Raw genomic sequence first — 21,385 nt, 5'->3', positions numbered from 1 at the left:
TTGTTCCAGAATAGGATGGAGTCCAGCAGATCCATGCTAATATTTATCCATTTAATAAATATTTGTTATATACCTGCCATATATAAGGCACTTTCCAAGAATGGGGGAAATCTGGATATCCCATATTTAATTCAGTGCTTATTACATTTTGGTAGGGAGGTAGGATATAGTGTTTGGACTTACAGGGATGGATATAGTTTGATTTCATTTTTTGGTGTTTTATAGTCTCATTTATCCTTATCTATTGAAACTTGAAATTGTTAATAAAAATAACAATTTCAAATCGTTCTTCTATATATGACTACTAATATGAACTAACATACACCAGAAGACTCTAACTTGAGATCTGCCCATTTACATTTAGTTCTTAGTACTATGATCACTTGCTTACATGGATCCTTGATCTTCTTTAGATAAAGACGATGTTACCTGGTGAACATCAGCAAGTTCTCAGTAACCTACAATCTCGTTTTGAAGATTTCCTAGAAGATAGCCAGGAATCTCAAATATTTTCGGGCTCAGATATAACACAACTGGAGAAGGAAGTTAATGTATGTAAACAGTATTATCAGGAACTTCTTAAATCAGCAGAAAGAGGTAAAGCATGAGAATCCTTGCGTTTTTTTCCCCCATAGGTGTTTAGTCTAGGTTCTTTTCTGCTCAGTGAGAATCAGTCTTTGGTATGTTATGTTACTCCGCCTATGATAGGCAGACATGGGTGCTGGAACATTAGAAGCACTTGTGAGACAGGAAGCTGCAAGGAGGGGTTCATTTATTTCTAAATGATCAATTAATAAAAAGATGCCAACTAAATATTATGTGACAAGCTGTGAATTCTCAACACATCTCCTTTTTAATATTACTGTTTTGCAATGTAATGTTCAGAATAATCCTTTATTTTTTAAAAGATTCAGTTATTTTTCCATGTACCAAACCTGGGTGGTTTTTTTTTTTTTTTAAACACGTGATTTTTTAGAGCAGTTTGAGATTCATAGCAAAATTGAGAGGAAGGTACAGAGATTTCCCATGACCAAACCTGGATTTTTTACAGAGGTTAAGTTAAAGGAGAAGATTTTGTCTAGTTAACTTTTGTTAAATATAGTTTATTCTGGACTCTTTTGATATTATTCAGAAATAAAAATTTCATTAGTAATCTATTTTAAAAAAACCTCTTAAACATTAACAAATTCTTTACATTTCATTTCTAAGCATTTTTTTAAATTTTAAAGATTAATCTGCAGCTAATGTAATTCAAATTTTTGTGAACATTTAACAGCATAATATATTACTCTCCTTGGACATCATAAATCAGAAATTGACACTTAGAATAGTATTAGGGAAGTTTTATTAAATGTTCATAAATTGTAAGGTCAACTCTATTAAGGTTCATGTCCTTAGCATGGGATTGTGGTGATGACAGGTAACCTTAGTTTGTCCAGAACAACGTCCAGAAGACAGAAAACAAAGTGTTTTCTCAACATTCTATTTACTTTGACAGAGGAGCAAGAGGAATCCGTGTATAATCTCTACATCTCTGAGGTTCGAAACATTAGACTTCGGTTAGAGAGTTGTGAAGATCGGTTGATTAGACAGATCCGCACTCCACTGGAAAGAGATGATTTGCATGAAAGCGTGTTCAGAATCACGGAGCAGGAGGTGAGATTTGTAAGTGGGTTGGGACAGAATTAATTGAAGGTAAATGATTGTCTCAGTGATCTTCATTGTTAACTCCAGTGACTTCTCATGTGCTCAGCTTTGCCTAGTGGTCACTTTGTGAGTTCTGGTTATGTATTTATTGCTTATCATGAACTACATGAGCTACATGAACTACATGTAGTTCATGATAAGCAATAAATACATACATAATTCATACATTCATAATACATACAAAATTACAATATAAGGTAAGGTATACCTTACCTTGTATACCTTACCTTACCTTATATTGCATATAAGGTATACCTTATATATAAGGTAAATATGCAATATGCAATAAAGGTATATGCAATAAAAGGTATATATGCAATATGCAATAAAGGTATATGCAATAAAGGTATACCTTATATATAAGGTATGCCTTATATGCAATACATACATAATTCAATACATACATAATTCAGTTTTGCCTTTGACTCAAGTAAACACAGAAACATGCACCTTTTCACCCACTGTGATGGAGACTCTTGAGGTTTCTCACAGTGAAAGCGGGTATGTTTGTTGATCATCTACTGAATGCAGAAGCACTAAGTTACATGTTTGTGCCCGAGGACATGGGCAGTAAAAATATTACTGATTATAAAACTGGAATGCTATGGCTTAGCTTCTTGATAAACAGAAAGTAGAGAATATATAGCTTTTTAAGTCAGTGATTGTAATATAGATTGGTTTTTTAAAACTGTTTTAAGAAGGATACCCCATCTGGAACTATAGCCTAATACCTATGTTTATTCTTTACTTTATAGAAACTAAAGAAAGAACTGGAGCGACTTAAAGATGATTTGGGAACAATCACAAATAAATGTGAAGAATTTTTCAGTCAAGCTGCAACCTCTGCATCAGTTCCCACCTTACGATCTGAGCTCGGTGTGGTCATTCAGAACATGAACCAAGTCTATTCTATGTCTTCTACTTACATAGAGAAGTATGCTACCTCTGTCGTAGTATAAATTTGCTTCATGCAACTGTCATATTCATATGTACATATAAATATAGATATGTTGTTCATTTAAAAACATTCATAAAAATGAACGTAATTTTCCCTTTTTTGTATGAATAATATTATTTCCATGGAGTTACTATGCTTCATGTTGAAAGGAAATGGGTGTCAGAGATTAGGGCGTATGTATGATCTGCCCACGTTTTGCCTGTGGTGTTAGTCCCTCAGCTGTTGTAGCCTGGTGGATTGGTCTAAAAAAGGGTTGAAAGAAGACCACCATACCCTGAATCTCTTGAAAAATCTGCCGGGCAGGATGTGGATTAGAGCACACGCCCTCCATTAAGAAGAGACTTAGCTGAATGTTAATCTGGGAGTAAATGTGTCTGTGTTCCAAAACCGAGAAAGGGCTATATCATGCTTAGTGATGTGCGTCAGGACTGTATTACTGGAAGATAAAAAGTTAAACTAATAGGAGACTATTGTTACATTCTCTTTTTTAGACTGAAAACTGTTAATTTGGTGTTAAAAAACACTCAGGCAGCAGAAGCCCTTGTAAAACTCTATGAAACTAAACTGTGTGAAGAAGAAGCAGTTATAGCCGATAAGAATAATATCGAGAATCTGATAAGTACTTTAAAGGTATGTCCCTCCCTTACAGTGGCAGCATTTGCTCAGATCATAGTCTAGAGGTATTTCTCTAATACCTAGATCTTTAGACATGAACTAGCAAATATCTTAATTTGAATACATTTATATCTGCTTCATTTCATATCTCTACGTAGCCATAGCTTAGTGTAAATAAGTCATTTTTCGGAGAGTTCTCCTCATTTGAAATCTGCATCTCTTTGTAGATAGTAGCTTTTTATAATCAATTCATGTCAGCAAAAGGAGCTGAAACTGAAAGTTTCTTTTAATGGAGTCTCTCACTGAATGAGGTGGTTATTTTAAGACATCAAGGAAGTAAGTAGTGGAGTTAATTCAGGAAAGGAAAAAGTCTGGTAGTTGTGCTCATCTGTATTAACATTTCTACATATAAAGCATTAAGTATGAAATTAATGCAAAGTTGAGAAATTATCTCATTGATTTTTTTTATCTCATTGATTTTTAATGCATGTATTCATTTTCAAACAATGAGATTAGTAGATGTTTAAGAAATAGACAATTAAAAAGACTTACTGAGGTAGCAAACTTGCTCATGAATATGTTTTGTTTTATTGACATGAAAATTCTATTAGGCTCAACTTTATAAAATTGTTTTTTTAAGATCAAAGTGCAGTCAAAAGTTGACAGTTTCATATGGTTCCGCCTAATATATTGTTTTCGTATATGAAAGATAGTCTTTCCTTTATCTGATTTTTATATCCGTTATTTGTAAATAAATTGTAAAATTAGGTAAATAAATGTAAATATGTGTTTACATAGTGAGTGGTTGACGCATTTTATAACATTCACCAATTAATGTATTTTAGCAATGGAGATCTGAAGTAGATGAAAAGAGAGAGGTATTCCATGCATTAGAGGATGAATTGCAGAAAGCTAAAGCCATCAGTGATGAGATGTTTAAAACATATAAAGAACGGGACCTTGATTTTGACTGGCACAAAGAAAAAGCAGATCAATTAGTTGAAAGGTGGCAAAATATTCATGTTCAGATTGACAACAGGTTAGTATCCTTTTTTGTTCAGTTTCAGCAGAGAGTTGTTAATGTTTATCCTTGTATTCTAGGTAAAATCTAAACTTACTAGGTTTTATAAAAACTCCCATATACAGTTTATATATATACATATATATATTTGTATTTATATTTATTTATTTACCTTATATATAGCAAAACCGTAAACTTTAAAATAATTATTTTTCAACTCTGTGTTGTTCAAACTGTTGATGTAGTCTGACATTTGTATAGTAAGACTATTTGCCTTTTCTGAGGAAAATTGTAACCAACTTAAAATATTTAACTAACCTAGATTTAGTAAGAGCATGGATCATGTGTTTGAGAGGGCTGTTTAGAGCAATCTGTACTGGACCTAAGAAGTGTGAAACAATTGAAATGACGTGTGTTCATTTTAATTGAGGGTACAAGAGGGTTGAAATCATTCATCCAGTGACCCAAATAGAAAAGCAAAAGGAAACGGGATTTTTTGTGCTCATCTTATTCATTTTAATGTTTATTTTAATGCAAATAAAATGCTTTTCTAATATAGTGCCAATCTTAAGAAGTAAAATTATGTTCAAATATATGTTATTAAATCTCTATCAAATACACGTTATGTAGATTTAATATAGAGGTTTTAAAATTACGGAAACAGATATTTTCATTTAATCACAGTTCCAGGAAGTACTCTCTTGAGTCTGCATTGGACCCTCTGTTGAATTACATTGTCATTATTTCAAAAGTGAATTGCCATTTGATACAAGCTTTGGGTATTTAAGGCATGCTGATAGATCATAATTACGGTCAAATTTCCAATTTTCCTGATTTTTAGCTAGTCTGTTAGGCTTGAACCTGGAATAATCAGTATCACTAAATTGCACAAATCCAGAAGCAGAGTATTTATATGCAACTTCAGCCAGTATGGAGTGCCCTTGGGCCTCAGGAAGCTTAAGCCTAGAATTCTTTCACTTATCCCTGTTGTTACAGTGAGTGCCTTGCAGTACAGTCATCTCGTCTTCCCTCTTAATGGATACTGTTGGAAACTGTGACTCTCTTGTTTTTATTCTCTAAGGTTACGGGACTTAGAAGGCATTGGCAAATCACTGAAGTACTACAGAGATACTTACCATCCTTTAGATGATTGGATTCAGCAAGTTGAAACTACCCAAAGGAAGATTCAGGAAAACCAGCCTGAAAATAGTAAAACTCTAGCCACACAGTTGAATCAACAGAAGGTAAGTAAAAACAGTTTCTTATATCCAGGTTTTGTCTGCATGTGGTCAGTCATCATCCTTATCTGCCTTCACCTCGTTAAAAGAAAAAGTCCACAACTATTTAGAAGAAGGTAAAGAGTAAATCATAAGTATTAAAATCCTGGAATTCAAATTCATCACATACTTCGATTTCTTGAAAGTCAGTTTTGAAAGTATAAGAAATAAGAAAATAGCATGTTGGGACAGTGTTCAAATTTCGAATGGTCATTTAATCAAAGATATGGAAATCGTTTTAGTACTTTGTTGGCCACAATAGTTTTGCGGGATCCCAAATAAATAAAAACAGTAGTGGTTGAAAATTGGACAGTCACATTTGACAAAGAATTGAATTCTTTGAGATTTTTATTCCATCCTAACGAGACAGTAGTGTCTAGTTTTGCTTTGATCAGGAGTGGGTGGGGGCCAAAGCCTTCAAATCTACTTTTGCATAATTCCTGTGGAGTTTAGTAATTTCTGTGCTGGAAGCCACCTGAGGGTGGGTCACTTATGTGGCTTAATTCAGAAGTTTGTCATTTGCCTTATTGCATATTAAGTGCAAAAGGCTAAGGAGCTTTACTGTTAAAGGGCATGGCTATTTCTTAGTTCCTGAGCACCTTAAGTGGCTAAAAAGCATAGAGTTCCCTTGTTCTTTTTCTTCTAAACTTTATGTGTTTGTAGATGCTGGTGTCCGAAATAGAAATGAAACAGAGCAAAATGGATGAGTGTCAAAAATATGCAGAACAGTATTCAACTACAGTGAAGGTAAGAAGATTCAGTTACTTCCATCAAATTTACTATTTAGATATGTGATTCGATAATATACTTAGAAAAAAGGAAGTTTTTGCAAGTCACTTGACTCTGTGAAACAGTGAAAACAGAGAATCTTCCTGGGAGTCCTGTGACACTTATCTCCTAATTCTCTGTGACATGTGAGTCACACGTCAGCCTCTGCTTCATTCATCTTCTCTCTGTCACAGACATGCACAGCCGCACACACACACACGTCAGAAGAGATGTGTAGCTCTGAAATTGGTTTCTTACCACTTATCTCTCTCTTTCTCCTTTAGCATCGCTAGAGTAGTCCCTGGAAGAACTTGACTTTCTTAGGAGACCGTTCACATGTCTAAAGCTGTTGGACCTTGGTTGGGCCTTAGCCATCCAGATCTGAAGTTCCATTGCCTAGCCTGGTGAAAGGGAGGCTGAATATAACTAGCATATGTAACTAAATGTTTCCATGAGCTTCTAAAGAGAATTAGGAAACTTTTCTGACCACCCTAGATGTTTCTGATTTTTATTGCCACCTTGGAAACATCCCAGGATTAGATAGTTTCCTAAGAATGTAGTTTTGTAGTAATTTTTAAAAGTTACTTAGTGACAATGAATTTTGGAACACTGAGAAAAAAATTAAATTAAAAAAACACATAAAGAACAAACTGGTGGCTGCCAGAGGGGAGGTGGGTAGGGGATGGGTGAAAAAGATAAAGGGGATTAAGAGTACACTTATCTTGAGCACACTGAAAAATGTGTCAAATTATTGAATCATTCTGTTGTACACCTATAACTAAAATAACACTGTATATTAATTATATTTCAATTAAAAAACACCAACTGGAAATTCTAGAACTGCCAAGACACAGTATCTGAAATTTTTTAAAAAATGAAGTGAAAAGAGAAGTTACGTAGTCAGTGACACCTGGGAGTCACAGCAAGGAGCATGGGGCTCCTTGCTCGGCAGGGAGCCTGCTTCTCTCTCTCTCTCTCTCTCTCTGCCTGGTGCCACCTGCCTGCTTGTGCTTGCTTGCTCGCTCTCTATCTGACAAATAAATAAATAAAATCTTTAAGGAAAAAAAAAGTTACTTAGTGAAATCAGGTTCAGTTTCTGTGCATCAAGCCACTGTAGAGTGAATCATTAATGCTTTGCTTTAATTAATTTAATCTCACCTACTCTGTTATACAGGACTATGAGTTACAAACAATGACCTACCGGGCCATGGTAGATTCACAGCAGAAATCTCCAGTGAAACGCCGAAGAATGCAGAGCTCAGCAGATCTCATTATTCAAGAGGTAGTTAAAGTGCAGGGAAGAAGATAGGGAATATAGAAGAGAGGAACAATACCTAAAATATTATATTTATATATTTGTAAGTGGTAGAGTACACATAATAGGAATTGTACCATTTTAACCATGTTTAAGTGTGCAGTTCAATGGCACTTGGTGACTTTACATTGTTGTGCAAACCTGACTGCTGTCCATTTCCAGAACTTTCTTCCTTGTCCCAAAAAAGAAACCCTTACCTAAAGAGTGCATTTTATTGAAGGTTGTAAAAAAATCCTTGGAAGAGCTTTATTCAAGATTAATTATTAAGGTGGGGGGGGTGAGCCTGGTGGTGGGTATTGTGGAGGGCATGTATTGCATGGAGAACTGGGTGTGGTGCATAAACAATGAATTTTGGAACACTGGAAAAAAAAGATTAATTATTAACTGCAGAGAATAACAAATGTACTTTGTCAATTAAATTTAGAGGAGAATTGTTATTTGATACGGTTTGCACAGCAGTAAGTAATAAGTCTATTCCTACCTACTTGCCATTACTGGGCAATTGCGTATTTTACTATCACAAAGGCTAGTTAATGTTGCAGTTATTAATCAATGTTCATTAAACTCATTTAGAGCCACTGGAGATTATGTTTTTATTGTTTATTTCATTATTCGCAGTTCATGGACCTAAGGACCCGATACACTGCTCTGGTCACCCTCATGACACAATATGTTAAATTTGCTGGTGATTCATTAAAGAGGCTGGAAGAGGAGGAGGTAACAGTTAACTATGAACCACTAACTTAAAGGAACTACAATATGTTTGGGAAAACAAAAAAAGTTTTCATGACAAATTTACATGGATGATGAGTTATTATTTAATTTGGCAATTACAGTGAAAAACAGTAGAGGCCTAGGATTTTTCTGTGTGTTTTTGATTCACTCCAGCAGGAGAACATTGTTTATTTTTACTCTAAGATGCAGATATTATTAAAGTTAATGTCTGAAATGGCTCTATTTAAATCATGAAATGTTGGCAGTTTGGCAGGATTTTTTTTCAGTTTTCCTGTATGTGAGAAATATACTTCTTTTGAGTAGTATAGTTACTACTATTAAGATGACTACAGAAATACTACTTAAACACGTTGGTTTTATACATTTTAAAGTAATTTACATTTTCAAGGATTTAAAACATGAAAGCCATTAATTTAGAAGAGGCAGGGTTTTGTATAAAATGATAGTACTTTAAGAATTGTGGAGTTTTTTGTTTTGCTTTTATTGTTTCCCAAAAGGTATGCTGTATGGTAAAAGACCATTTAAGTACCATTATAATTTGGAGGATTTCTGTGCTTTAAGTCTACATTTTAAAAATATGTTTAGAAATAGTTATTTATAAAAAATACATTGTCATAAAAGGCTGTTGTATTTAATTTTGAAGAGGTTATGCTGTGCTTTATTATCTTGAATTGTTTCTATTCCTAACCTCAGAACAGACAAAAATAGTAGACAGAATGCTAAAATAAGTAGATTGTAGGGCATTAGCCATTTTAAATTAGACTGTTCTTGAACTTCTGAAGATGATTATACTTAGAGTAACTTCATATAACGAGAGAACTAAAACAGTAGTGGTATCTAAATGGTGTTAACTTTCTTATTTTCTACCTGAGTCACTATTTTAGTCTGTTCAGAATTAACAGTTTCCTGCAATGAAATCACTAACCAAGCTAATTGCAAGTCTTTATAACAAGATTCCTTTGTGCTTAGAAAGAGAACCAGAGAATCTGTGATCAAATAATTGCTATACATCTTTCACCTGTAAAAGAGCATCTGTAATTTTAAAAAATATTTTTAGTTTTTGAGAGATATGATTCCACTTAAAATGCGATGTAGGTCTTTTAAATTTTATATTTAAAAATATGCATTTTCAATTGTATATTTAGTTAAATATAAGCTAAGTCCTTTCCCTCTCGTATAGTGTATCTCTGGTTGCACATAAATGAGCCACTTCCCTTAGTTTATCTGATTAGATAATATACTAAAGTTGATGGAACCAAGAGATTTTTCAAAAAGCCTGGTATATATAAAAATTATGCTTTTCATCCTTTGAAATATAAAAGATTTATACTGAATTGAAACTCAAAACAAGACCATGCAGAGACTATAACTTAAAATATATAAGAAAACATTATTGGAACATGATTGGAAATTCACCACTAAAAGATCATATTAATGGAATGTCTCATATAAAGATACATAGCTCAGTTTTCAGACTCGAGAGTGGTATTCCTGAAACTGAGTCTGCAAAGACTTATATTGGAAATCTTGGTCTGAGAGCAGAATTTTTAATAATAAACATAAAACCAAAAAGGGATACAAGTTAATTTGAGAAGAGGAAACAGAATTATAGAAATGGTAGTAGAGTATCTGTAATGGCTGTTAGATGGGTAGATTTTCTAATCTGTGATGAGAGAAAAGTACATCAAAAAATTAATTGATGAGATTAAAGGACAGGGTGTTTTTCTGGGGGAATAGTTAGAGAAACCTTGAGGAAGTTATTTTTATATGAGTAAATTTGAGATCTAAGAGAAAGAAAATCAGCAATTAGATTAAATTACTTCTAGTATTTTGTGTGGTATTTGCTAAAACATTCAGACTTACCTAGACAATGTGAGATTATTAACAATCACTAAAATGACTGTAATTAAGTATTGAGAGTTCAATAACAAAATTTTTTTCCTGAGAGAATTTTCATTTTTCTAACCTCACAACATGAAAGAGAAAAAGAGGACTCAAAACATCTTAGTGACAGCTAAGTTTTAAGGGAGTTTTGATAAGCAATTGAGAAAGACCCAATTAGAAATTAACTCAAAAAATACTGAAAATATAATGTTTAAGCAGGTAAAATGCTTCAGTGTCACCAGGAGTTCACCCTGATAACAAAATAAAATAGAGCACTAATTATTGCAGGTTGTGATGAAATTTGTTTTTATATGAACTCTTATTATGGGAAACCATATTTAGGTTAGCAAAGGAAACAACTGAAATTCATATTGAAATTATTGGGTATCAAAAAATTAGAAGAAGCAAAGTAAGGTATATAGTCTGTAGTATAAATTAAATTCTTGAAATTCACCAGAGCCTCTCAACGAAAAAAAAAAAATCTGCTATCTAGAATAATTTCTCTACTCCTGTTTACATGGTTCTAATTATGATGATCTTGAGTTGGTGATATGAAACTAGTAATCTTACGGTATTAATAAAGAAATTATATTGGAATTCTGCACTAGCCCCGATCATGTAGTCCTCTCGTCAACGCAGAGTGTAGTCCTCCCAGCTGAGACTGATTCTTCTATCAGTTGAAAAAAATTTTTTTTTATATTTTATTCTGTACATTGGAGTTGACTCCTTAAGTATATTTTTACAAAGATTTATGTTTAACAAATATCTTTATATTTATGGAGTATCTAAAGGTACTTGTCAAAGTGGATTTGTATGAGGCATATCATTAACAACAACAAGATCTGTGAGTATATGAAGCACATCTTTTCTAAAGTGCCCAGGGACTATACCTGCCTTTGCATTAGCAGCTCTGATTATTATAATTGTCATAATATGGCAAGTATAAATAAATAAGGAATTCAACTTTAGAAATTATACATTTTTATATAATTTCCCTCCTTACCCATATGAGGTATTATTTCTTGATTTGACTCTTTAAAGTGGTACCAAAATTCTATATTTTGTTTCTTTAACTAAATGAAACAGATGTATCATTTTATTTTTATATATATTTTTAATATATTTATTTTAGAGAGCGAGAGAGTGAGCATGAGTGGGAGGGGTAGAGGGAGAGAGATTCCTCAAGCTGCCTTCCCACCGAGCACCTAGCTGGAAGCAGGGCTGGATCTTACCACCCTGAGATCACGACCTGAGCTGAAACAAGAGTCGGGTGCTCAAACGACTATGCCACTGAGGGAGGACCCCCCCTTTTCAAAGATTTATTTATTTATCTTAGAGAGATAAATATTTTAAATCTCTATTGGGCTAAGTATTGAAAATTGAATTTGTAAGTGTCATTCGGTTCCTGTGTGTTTTTAGCTTGTAAGGCTGAGTTGTGTGGGAAAGCAGGAAGGGAACTGCTGTGAGTTTTATTCCCCATTGGTCCCTCACCCATTATGTGAGATTTCAAAACTATTTGACCTCTCTGTACCTCAGTTTCCTCATCCATAACGGGTTGGGGTCCTGCTGTATCTTTTGTAAGATCCCTCATCTCTTGCTGTCAAATCCTGAGCTAGCTAATTTTTAAAACAAAATTATTCCGGAGACACCAAAAAAAAAAGATCATTTGGCCTAGCCAACATGACACGAAAGGGGTTTTTGTTTTGTTTGTCCTCTCCCACTGCTGACTTTCTGAAGCTTCGTCTCTGAAGAAGGTGGTGGTGCCTGTGGCAGTGCTGGTGACGGGAGTGGTGATCGTATTTGTTCTGCTTTTGGTTTTCCTTGTTTTTATAAGCATTTTCATGAGCATCGCTTCAGGTTTTTAAAGATAAATTTGAACAGGACAGGTTTGATGCTTGTAAACATCTCTTGTAGATTAAAAGATGTAAGGAAACTTCTGAACATGGGGCATATTCAGATCTGCTTCAGCGTCAGAAGGCAACAATGATTGAGAATTGCAAACTTACGGGAAAAATAAGTGAGTTGGAGAAAATGGTGGCTGAACTAAAGAAACAAAAGTCTCGAGTAGAAGAGGAACTCCCAAAGGTCAAGCAGGCTGCAGAAAATGAATTGAGAAAGCAGCAGAGAAATGTAGAAGACATTGCTCTGCAGAAAATCCGGGCCGAGAGCGAAGCTAAGCAGTACCGCAGGGAGCTGGAGACCATCGTGAGGGAGAAGGAGGCTGCAGAGCGGGAGCTGGAGCGGGTGAGAAAGCTCACGTTGGAGGCCGAGGCCAAAAGAGCAGCAGTGGAAGAAAACCTTCTGAACTTCCAGAACCAGTTAGAAGAGAACACCTTTACAAGAAGAACCCTGGAAGATCATCTCAAAAGAAAAGATTCCAGTCTCAATGACTTGGAGCAACAAAAAAATAAGTTAATGGAAGAATTGAAGAGGAAGAGAGACAATGAGGAGGAACTCTTGAAGCTGATAAAGCAGATGGAAAAAGACCTAACGTTTCAAAAACAGATAGCAGAGGAGCAGTTAAAAGAAAAGCAGAAGATCGAATCGGAAGCAAGAAGAAAAATAAGTGAAATTCAGTATTCATGTAGAGAAAGTGCGTTGCCACAGGCCACGTCATACAGAGGAGTCGCAGGTCTTCAGAGAGAGCAGGACAGACAGAAAACAGAGGAACTCAAGCAGCAGGTTGATGAGCTAACAGTCGCCAATAGAAAGGCTGAAAAAGACATGAGAGAACTGAAGTTTGAACTTAATGCCCTTCAGCTTGAAAAAACTTCATCTGAGGAAAAGGCTCGTTTGTTGAAAGAAAAATTGGATGAAACCAATAACACGCTGAAGTGCCTTAAGTTAGAGTTGGAAAGGAAGGATCAGGTAGAGGAAGGGTATTCCCAGCAACTCAGAGAACTGGGTAGGCAGTTGAACCAAACCACAGACAAAGCTGAGGAAGTCATGCAAGAAGCTAATGATCTTCGTAAAATAAAGCACAATTATGAAGTGGAATTAGAATCTCTTCAACAGGAGAAAGGGAAACTGCAAAGAGAAGTAGACAGGATCACTAAAACCCATGCTATAGCTGAGAGGAATATTCAGCATTTAAATTCACAAGTTAATTCTTTCCAGGCTGAGAAGGAATCCTCTAATGAAAGAATACGATTCTGCCAGAGAAAGTCAGATCATCTCAAAGAACAATTTGAGAAAAGCCATGCACAGCTGCTTCAAAATATTAAAGCTGAAAAAGAAAATAATGAAAAAATCCAGAAGCTTAATGAAGAATTAAAGAAAAGTAATGAGTGTGCAGAAATGCTAAAACAAAAAGTAGATGAGCTTACTAGGCAGAATAATGAAACCAAGTTAATGATGCAGAGAATTCAAACTGAATCAGCAAACGTAGTTTTAGAGAAACAAGCTATCCAGCAAAGGTGCGAAGCCCTGAAAATTCAAGCGGATGGTTTTAAAGATCAGCTACGCAACACCAACGAACACTTGCATAAACAGACAAAGACAGAACAGGATTTCCATAGAAAAATTAAATGCCTAGAGGAGGACCTGGCCAAAAGCCAAAATTTAGTCAGTGAGTTTAAGCAAAAGTGTGACCAGCAGAACATCATCATCCAGAACACTGAGAAGGAAGTCCGGAGTCTGAGTGCAGAGCTGAGCGCCTCCAAAGAGGAAAAGCGACTAGGGGAGCAGAAGGTACAGCTACAGCAAGCTCAGGTGCAGGAGTTAAATAACAGGCTGAAAAAAGTACAAGACGAACTGCACTTAAAGACGATAGAGGAGCAGATGACCCACAGAAAGATGGTTCTGTTTCAGGAGGAATCGGACAAGTTCAAGCGCTCGGCAGAGGAGTTTCGGAAAAAGATGGAAAAGTTAATGGACTCCAAAGTTATCACTGAAAACGATATTTCAGGCATTAAGCTTGATTTTGTGTCTCTTCAGCGAGAGAACTGCAGAGCTCAGGAGAACGCTAAGCTCTGTGAGACAAATATCAGAGACCTTGAAAGACAGCTTCAGCAGTATCGCGAGCAAATGCAACAAGGACAGAATGTGGAAGCAAATCATTACCAGAAATGTCGGAAACTTGAAGACGAGCTGGTAGCCCAGAAACGTGAAGTCGAACGTCTGAAGCAAAAGATGGATCAACAGATAAAGGAACACGAACATCAATTAGTTTTGCTCCAGTGCGAAATCCAAAAAAGGAACCCAGCCAAAGACTGTTCCTTCAAACCAGATTTTGAGATGACAGTAAATGAGTGCCAGCACTCTACGGACGTGCCCTCTAGGACCACAGGGCAGCTGCACCCTGCGACCCGGTCTCCTCTGCTGAGACGGAATCAAGACCCACAGCATTCGGAAGAAAAATGGCAGCATCGGGGTGTTGAGCAAATACCAAAGGAAATCCAGTTCTGGCCGTCAGGGGGTCCACTTGAGAAAGAGAAAAGCCAGCAGTGTTACTCTGAGTATTTTTCTCAGACAAGCACCGAATTACAGATAACTTTTGATGAGACAAACCCTATTACAAAACTCTCTGAAATTGAGAAAAGAAGAGATCAAGCTCTGTACAGTTCCAGACCACCGGTTAGGTATCAAGATGGCAAGTGTGAAATGGACCTGGCGAAACTTTTGGCCCCCTTGGAGGTATACTCTGGATTCTGAGACCTTATCAGCTACTTCATGCCAAGTTTCCTCTCTTATTTCCTTTCTCAGCTAGACTAAAACTTTTTAGACAACGTTTAAGAGATTGGCTCTTTGTAGTTCTACAGAAAATTATGCTGTAGTTTTCTAGGGATTAGCTTGAATCTTTACTACAAATTCTCATTCTTTAGTTTTTAAATGGATGAGATTAAATACATAGATGTAATGGTGTTACAGTTATATTTATGCTATTATGTTCTGAAGAATTTTTTTTTTTAAAGCTAGAGAAGCTAATTAGTTCACTTTAATTTCTGAAGTTTCTTTGGACAGACTTCATCTCAGGTCTTTTTAAAATGTACCTTTTTAAAAAAATATATTTTTAAGTAATCCCTGTACCCAATGTGGGGCTTGAATTTACAACCCTGAGATTAATTTACACATGCCCTACCCACTGAGCCACCCACGTGCCCCTAAACGTACCATTTTAGTACCTTGATTGTCATCTAAAGTAGACTTCAGACTCTCAAAATACCATTACTTGTTCCTAACCCCTCTTTGGTTTGAAAATTTTCCTCTCTCTACTTAACTTTCATTATCGTAGGAATTATGTTTGGATTAAGGATGGATAAAGTGACATAATGTTCTTTAGATGATTTTAACGTCTCATAAATTCCTGTTACAGATAGCTCAGAACAAGCAGTATGATATGCACACAGAAGTCACCACATTAACACAAGAGAAGAGCCCAGGCCCCAGTGCCGAGGAATGGATGCTTGGAGGGTGCAGAGCACCTGGTGGACTCCAGAGAGATTTGCTTAAGAAAGGCTCAGAACCAGAGACCTTCCAGAATGTGGATGGCGATCACACGTGTTCAGTTAGGGATGATGAATTTAAATTCCAGGGGCTCCGGTGCACTGTGACTGGTAGGCAGTTGGTTGAAGCCAAGCTTCTGGATGCAAAAACAGTTGAGCAGCTGCGACTTGGTCTCAAGACTGTTGACGAAGTTCAGAAAACGCTTAGCAAGTTTTTGACAAAAGCCACCTCCATCGCGGGGCTTTACCTAGAATCCACAAAAGAAAAGATTTCCTTTGCCTCAGCAGCCAAGAAAATTATAATAGACAAAATGATGGCTTTAGCTTTTTTAGAAGCTCAGGCTGCAACAGGTTTTATAATTGACCCCAATTCAGGTCAGACATACTCTGTTGAAGATGCAATCCTGAATGGAGTTGTTGACCCCGAATTCAAAATTAGGCTCCTTGAGGCAGAGAAGGCAGCCCTGGGATATTCATATTCTTCTAAGACGTTGTCAGTGTTCCAAGCTATGGAAAATAGAATGCTTGACAGGCAAAGAGGTAAACACATGTTGGAGGCCCAGATTGCCAGTGGGGGAGTCATTGACCCTGTGAGGGGCGTCCGCATTCCTCCAGAAGTTGCTGTGCAGCAAGGCTTGTTAAATAATGCCATCCTACAATTTTTACACGAGCCATCCAGCAACTCAAGAGTCTTTCCTAATCCCAACAACAAGCAAGCTCTCTATTACTCCGAATTACTGCAAATGTGTGTATTTGACGTAGATTGCCAGTGCTTTCTGTTTCCCTTTGGGGAGAGGAACATTTCCAATCTCAATGTAGGCAAAACCCATAGGATTTCTGTAGTAGATACTAAAACGGGAGCAGAACTGACTGCATATGAGGCTTTCCAGAGAAACCTAATTGAAAAAAGTACCTACCTAGAGCTTTCAGGGCAACAGTATCAGTGGAAGGAAGCCACGTTTTTTGAATCCTACGGGCATCCTTCTCATATGCTGACTGATACTAAAACGGGGTTACAGTTCAATATTAATGAAGCTGTAGAACAGGGAACTGTGGACAAAGCCTGGGTCAGAAAGTATCAGGAAGGGCTCATCACACTGACAGAACTCGCTGATTCCTTGCTGAGCCAGCTGGTTCCCAAGAAGGATCTGCACAGTCCTATTGCCGGCTACTGGCTGACCACCAGTGGGGAAAGGATCTCTGTCCTAAAGGCCTCCCGCAGGAATTTGGTTGACCGGATCACTGCCCTCAGATGCCTTGAAGCCCAAGTCAGCACAGGGGGCATAATTGATCCTCTCACTGGCAAAAAATACCGGGTGGCAGAAGCTTTGCATAGAGGCCTCGTGGACGAGGGGTTTGCCCAGCAGCTGCGACAGTGTGAGGTAGTAATCACAGGGATTGGCCATCCTGTCACCAACAAAGTGATGTCAGTGGTGGAGGCTGTCAATGCAAATATCATAAGTAAGGAAATGGGAATCAGATGTTTGGAATTTCAGTACTTGACAGGGGGGTTGATGGAGCCACAGGTTCATTCCCGGTTGTCAATCGAAGAGGCTCTCCAAGTGGGCATCATAGATGTTTTCATTGCTACGAAACTCAAAGATCAGAAGTCCTATGTCAGAAATATACTATGCCCTCAAACGAAAAGAAAGTTGACGTACAAAGAAGCTTTAGAGAAAGCTGATTTTGATTTCCACACAGGTCTTAAACTCTTAGAGGTGTCCGAACCTTTGATGACTGGGATTTCTAGCCTCTACTATTCTTCATAAAAGGACGTGTTTAAATAACTGCGCAGGGGTGATGCTCTCCCCTTCATGTGGTCTGTCCAGAGCATGACCGTATCAGTTAAATACACAGCCTAGCGATTATGTCATCTACTCAGAGCACTGTTAATCTCTTGAGGCCTGGAAATAGGTGACTGTTTAGGAGAGAGAATAATTTTTAAATTGAAAGTAACAGATTATTTACTGTTCTTCAAAATGGTTTCCTTTAGCTTTTAGGTTAGTGGTTTAGTTTTGGTTTTGTCTTGATCTTGCCTACACTAAAATAAAGGTATTTTACCTAGAATATGGAGTAAGCTTGATGAACGCCAGCAAGTTTATAGCGTCCTTTCTTCAGAATTCTTCATTGCGGAATAGATCCAGTCAGATCTTAGGGCTCATTTTTAAAACGATCCATTACATTTGCTGAAAGAGTACTTCAGAGGGCACCACGGAATCAAAGAGAAGGACGTAAATTTGTCCCCTTCGCCCACCTCATATATGAAGCTACAGTGTTTTTCTCCTTGGAAGAAAAGGAAGATGTTTCCAGTTTTTCTTGCATTATAACCTTTACATAATAAATGTTTACCACAGTCTCCCATTTCCACATAGAGTCTATAATTAAAAGTAGCATTATTGTGTGTTAGAAGAAGGGGAGAGATATTTCTTCATTCTGTATATTTTTCATATGTGTGTACACATTCATGGTTCATTCCGATTTCCATTTTGATACTTTTCTGTCTAGACCACTGTGATTGTAATGCTAATGCAAAGGCAGAATTCAAAGATCTTCTAGTGCTTCATGAATAAAATTGAGTTTTTTTAATTTGTCTATATTGATAGACCAGCTGGGAGGTTAGACTGATCATTCTAGAGTGTCACAGCTTTCTTTGCTACCATAAACATTGTGGAAGTACATCTGCCATGTGATGTGATAAACATGGTTCAGTGAATGAATAAAATGCTCAGTATACTGTGTGTGATTAAAACATATTTTTACATTCTTATTTTCTCTGGAAAGGTCCATTTAACAGCTCAAACATTTACTGGAATATATCTTTCTTTCTTTCTTTCTTTTTTTTTTTTTTTAAACCACTCACACTTGTCAGAGGTCACTGGAAGAAGAAAAGAAAGAACATGTTGAAAAAGCCAAAGAATTACAGAAATGGGTATCAAATATCAGCAAGACATTGAAAGATGGTGAGAAGGGTGGAAAATCTACCTTCTCTAAACAAAAGGTATTTGCTGAGGTTCTGGTTAAATAATAATAATAGTGGGTAGAATTTACTGAATTGACACAACCTAAAAAAATTGTAGGCAGTTATAATGAGGGTCAGAGAGGTTAAGTAACCTGTCCAAGGAATCATAGTTTGTAGCAGAAGGAAGTATCTCTGCTTACAGAGCCTGAACTCTATTAGTCTTACCACTGTTGCTGCTCCTAGTGGTTAGATCTGCTTCTTGATTATAGTGAAGAGAGTTGCTAAGGCGCTGAGTCGTTCTGTTTTGTGCCCAGAGTAAACCACGCACTCTTTTTATAGTAAAACTATGTGGTCTCATTCTTAAAAAGGTAAACGAAAATGTTCAAGAACAAAAGAAATACAAAACGGGGGTATTAACATTTTTGAGGATTTCATGTACTTTCCTGGGTCTTTGTCTTTTACAAAAAGTCAATCACTGGAAATTCTAGATTCTTTCCCTTACCTAAGTGAATTCTTTCACGCTGTGGGCTCTCTTCTGTTCCCCAGCTGCCTGGCTGCCGTTGGGTAGCCAGCTCATGAGGTGTTAGTGCCCCGTGATGTCTGTTGGACAGTACCATGTGAAGCTCTTTGGGTGTTTTTGAGCTAAGGTCCAGTGTTGATGCTCACCAGTAACAGCACTGGAATTGAGGCTGTACTAAAAAACAATAAGTTTCCATTAAATTAAGCAGTATTTTTCCTCAAATACTTTTCCTACACTTGCCTCTCTGCCTCTGCCCTGACTTTTGGAAATAATGGGGTCATCATTAGCTTCCTTTTCTCGCTCTGCATCAATGTTCAATGGTCATCAGTTGAAACAGACATTGTTGACATAATTAAATAGGGGGAAACTTCAATGTCTTGTCTAATTTGGGCTATGATATCAGGCAGATGTAACTGAACGGGGCTCCCCATTGGAGAAATTTATAGACCTGAGTGTATACTTGAACTAGTATTCATTTGAAATAGAGCCATATTAGCTCATAGTCCTATATACTATATTTCCTATTAGTGTGGAAGAAATCAGAAGTTGGAAAGCAATTACATTTGGTGTTTTAAACTCCAAACCTTCAAAGTAACTTTGTGCCAATATTTAGTTTAAAATACCCTATCCGTCTTACCCCCACCCCATCAGATAAGGCAAGAACTAAAGTAGGAATACAAACTTTAGCAAGGATTTCTTGGGAGAAAAGTTTCTTTTAAGAGATGTAGATTACAAAGCTTGGTATTTTCTTATTCTGCAGTTTTATAAATTCCCCAAAACTTTACTAAATCCATTTTAGATCGAGGAGACCTAAAAGTAGGCAGACACTTTCAAAATGCAGATCATCACCTAAATTATAAATCTCTAATAAATGTTTGATGGTCTTTCTGTTAAGTGAAATTTAAGGTACTTTGATAGAATAATGTGTGTTAAAAATCAGTATGGCCTCATGATTACCTATAATCGCGAAAAATAGACTTTAAGTTGACTCTGTTCTGAATGAAGTCCATTGGGGGAAAATACACCTTTTCATTTGCTTATCACTTCCTCTCATTTCTGCTCCTCTAAAAGGGTGGCAGTCAGTTTCTGAAATAGAGTATTCAGAAATGACACGTTGAGACATTAGGAGAAAATGTTACAACTTCTTGCTTTTCCTCAGATCAATTTCATTCCCATGTCACCAATGAATTTTGCAAATTTTAGAAATGATTTAACCTTGGTCTGCAGATCTACAGACTCATGCTTTCACCATAACTTTTTCAAAAGGAGCAGGGCATGCAGGAGCTTGGGGAGGCCAGATACTCTTATGGAGCAGTGGCCCATGTTCATGGGTTTTTGAGTGCTGCACCACACAAGGATGACACTGGGCCAGTGAAGAACCTCTGGACATGCAGGATAGTTAGGGCAGCCTTTATTCACAGTTGGGCGGTGACAAATGCAAGAACCACGTACTGCTGTATTACCACTTCCTAATGGAAACGGGGGAATTATGGTGAGAGAGAGAGAGAGAGACTTCTCTTAATCTTTATTCTAGATAAAGTACTCTCTTATCCAGGCTTGCACACTGATAATAACTGAGTGGTTATTAACCTGGGCCACCCAGAAAGTAGACCCATCACTTGGATCTTAATTAAAACCTGATTAGTTTTTAATAATTACTATTTTTTAGTCTTTATGAGGGGAGAGTTTGAGTACGTTTTCTTAACCTTGCAGATTTCCAGTGAAGAAATATCAACCAAAAAGGAGCAATTATCTGAAGCACTTCAAACCATGCAGCTATTTTTGGCAAAACATGGAGACAAGTATGTTGGTTTTCATTAGCTCTTTTATTCAAAGTAGTGAAGTTGTCTTCATGTTAAGCAGAGCAAAAGCTGGTAAATTTTAATTGAGATTTTAAAAATCAAACTCAAATTTATTTAATATACAGTTATAAACTTAGCAATATGATAGTTACTTTTAGTCACTTACAGTCTTTACCAAAATCCTAAATGTAGCCATTATACGCATATATTAGGGATTAAAAAAAACAGGCTCCAAAAGGTTAAGAGTGGATAGCTAGTGAGTGGTAAAGATTCGAAGCCAAGTTTTAATTCTAAGTAGTACTTTCTATGACTCTCTATGACTTTACTTTTTGGAAAACATGTATGAATATCTTCATTTTCTTTGCTGAGACTTGTGATAA

At 36.6% G+C, this 21,385-nt stretch overlaps 1 protein-coding gene across 27 annotated transcripts in view; it reads left to right on the top strand.

Moving 5' to 3' along the window:
- DST (dystonin) overlaps positions 1 to 21,385 on the top strand; it is a 471,247-nt gene that overhangs the window by 311,739 nt on the left and 138,123 nt on the right. For 26 of the 27 annotated variants that reach the window (XM_044253404.1, XM_044253203.1, XM_044253186.1 and 23 more), the window contains 11 exons: positions 414 to 597; positions 1,499 to 1,656; positions 2,463 to 2,641; positions 3,157 to 3,295; positions 4,126 to 4,319; positions 5,383 to 5,545; positions 6,242 to 6,325; positions 7,521 to 7,628; positions 8,280 to 8,378; positions 18,594 to 18,722; positions 20,917 to 21,005. In XM_044253404.1, the coding sequence (XP_044109339.1) occupies positions 414 to 597; positions 1,499 to 1,656; positions 2,463 to 2,641; positions 3,157 to 3,295; positions 4,126 to 4,319; positions 5,383 to 5,545; positions 6,242 to 6,325; positions 7,521 to 7,628; positions 8,280 to 8,378; positions 18,594 to 18,722; positions 20,917 to 21,005 (1,526 nt within the window). Of the gene's footprint in view, positions 1 to 413; positions 598 to 1,498; positions 1,657 to 2,462; positions 2,642 to 3,156; positions 3,296 to 4,125; positions 4,320 to 5,382; positions 5,546 to 6,241; positions 6,326 to 7,520; positions 7,629 to 8,279; positions 8,379 to 12,194; positions 14,916 to 15,594; positions 18,478 to 18,593; positions 18,723 to 20,916; positions 21,006 to 21,385 lie in introns of those variants that run through there. The other variant, XM_044253395.1, reaches the window with a different exon arrangement.

The sequence above is a fragment of the Neovison vison genome, chromosome 1, assembly GCF_020171115.1.
Source record: "Neovison vison isolate M4711 chromosome 1, ASM_NN_V1, whole genome shotgun sequence".
Taxonomy (NCBI): Eukaryota; Metazoa; Chordata; class Mammalia; order Carnivora; family Mustelidae; genus Neogale; species Neogale vison.
Note: the sequence above shows the minus strand (reverse complement) of the source record. Positions and strands in the feature narration are given on the sequence as shown.